Raw genomic sequence first — 2,310 nt, forward strand, 5'->3', positions numbered from 1 at the left:
AAAGTAACATACATGGTAACTCGTAAGCTGGCACGAGGTGTTATAACAACTGTCGTTTTCCGGCCACGCGAGGATAAAGTAAGTTACATTCATTCATTCATACAATAGATGGAAAAAACGGGACGCCTTTAGCTCATAATATTCAAATTTGATATTTTTTTAAGCAATTAACAACAGTCTATGGGAGTCGTGAAAATACGTCTTTATAATTCCTAAAATGTTCTTTGTTTACTACCAAATGTGACAAGAATACAGAACGAAAATGTGTCCCATCTTCCCCACCCTACTATATGTGTAGTCCCTTTTTTATTCTAATTTTTCTTTATATTTGGTAGTAAACAAATAACATTGAATGAATTATAAAACCTTATCCTCACGACTCTCTCAGGCTGTTGTTAGTTGTTTAGAACACGGCCAGGATATTTAGATAATATATGTTAAAGGTGTCCCGTCTTCCCCCACCCCACTACACATATTATATCCATACGTTAGATTGGCTCCATCGCATAGTAAGCGTTGTTGAAGTCGGTCGACGGCCGTTGCCCAAGTTGACTTGACATTCTATAGTGATGTTTTCACCAATGGTAGCAGAGTAGAGAGAATGCTTACAGTGGGTGCTGGGTTGCGTGTTCGGGAATGTAGCGGCTGGAAAAATATTTTAATTCAACTTGCATGTTTGTCATAACTCGTAAGCGAGCGTAAAGTGTATGAAACATAACACCCGTGTTATAACGACTGTCGTTGCCCCGCCATGCGAGGATAAATAAGTTACATATCTGGTAAATTGTAAGCAGGCATGAGGTGTATGAAACAGAACAGTCGTGTTATAACAACTGTTGTTGCCCCGCCATGCGAGGATAAAAAAGTTACATACGTGGTAACTTGTAAGCAGGCATGAGGTGCATGAAACAGAACACCTGTGTTATAACAACTGTTGTTGCCCCGCCATGCGAGGATAAAAAAGTTACATACGTGGTAACTTGTAAGCAGGCATGAGGTGCATGAAACAGAACACCTGTGTTATAACAACTGTTGTTGCCCCGCCATGCGGGGATAAATAAGTTACATACGTGGTAACTTGTAAGCAGGCATGAGGTGTAGGTAACAGAACACTCGTGTTATAACGACTGTCGTTGCCCTGCCATGTGATGATAAATAAGTTACAATCACAGGCACAGATGTAAAGTTATATAAACTACTTACGTCTCGCGCATATTGTGTAGTGCACAACGTAACGTTGAAGTCCGTTGTAGGTAACCAGACAAGTATATACACCAGCGTCGTCGTAGGAAAAATTCGGTATACTGAGCTGTTGAAGTGAATACCATGTAAATATGTTGTAATATGATTGAATAATAATCTATATATGATATGGGTAAAGTCTTACACTCTGCTAAGATATATAACTTTGTGGGTGATTGTTTCTTGTATGGCTGACAGTTTGGAAAACCGATTAGTGACCACTGGGTTGGAGCAATTGGAATTAAGTGCCTTGAACAAGAAAAAAAACGCCTACAACGGTAGCAGGGAAGATGAAGAAGAAATGAAAATTGTTTCGTCTCTTTGGTCACGATAACGGAAAACGGGAGTTGACAAAAGCGAAAATACAGGTAGTAAAGGTAAAACAACAGTTGTTAAAACACGCTTATTGATAAAACAGAAAGATATAATGTTTTGGATAAAATTAGTGACCGTTACAGGTTACATACTAACCTTATTAACACTGCCTTCCGATCCTTGCAGTATGGTCGCATTGGGAGGAATTGCTGAGCAATTACGAAACCAAGTCCCATTCATGCTCTTCGCTGCTGTTGGTCCAAGTGGCGAATTCAGGGAACCGGGAACTAAGGATCGTAAACCTTAATTAAGCTTTGAATATGAATGAATGTAATTTATTTATCCTTACATGGCGGGGCAAACGGCAGTCGTTATAACACGGGTGTTCTGTTTCATACACCTCGTATCCGCTTACGAGTTACCACGTATGTAACTTGTGGGTGATTGTTTTCTGTATGGTCGACAATTTAGACAACCCATTTTATGCAGCGAGGCATGCCATGTAGGGCCCTGGATTTATGGCAGAGTTGGCCCATTACCCCAACGATCACTATATCAAAGAAACTCATTTATTTACCTTCGCAGCTAAAAATTTGTCGTTGACCGACAGAACCCCTTGTTTTAGAAGAAGTTTTGATTTTAAACTATCCTCGCAAGTTTCTATTGGGGCTCTCGGCTATAACGATGTGCAGCTCACTGTAGTAACATTTATTGGTGTCAGCGCCCTGTAAGTAATTAAGCATTATTTATCTG

The 2,310-nt window shown here is 39.9% G+C and overlaps 1 protein-coding gene across 1 annotated transcript in view; it reads right to left on the reverse strand.

The window, feature by feature from the left end:
* Positions 1-456: 456 nt before the first annotated feature.
* LOC100184423 overlaps positions 457-2,310 on the reverse strand; it is a 4,031-nt gene continuing 2,177 nt past the window's right edge. The window contains exons 6-7 of the mRNA XM_018816929.2: positions 1,204-1,309; positions 457-645 (exon numbers count right to left, since the gene is read on the reverse strand). Coding sequence (XP_018672474.1) covers positions 476-645; positions 1,204-1,309 — 276 coding nt within the window. The 3' untranslated portion in view covers positions 457-475. The remainder of the gene's footprint in view (positions 646-1,203; positions 1,310-2,310) is intronic.

Source organism: Ciona intestinalis, unplaced genomic scaffold (genome assembly GCF_000224145.3).
Source record: "Ciona intestinalis unplaced genomic scaffold, KH HT001066.1, whole genome shotgun sequence".
Taxonomy (NCBI): Eukaryota; Metazoa; Chordata; class Ascidiacea; order Phlebobranchia; family Cionidae; genus Ciona; species Ciona intestinalis.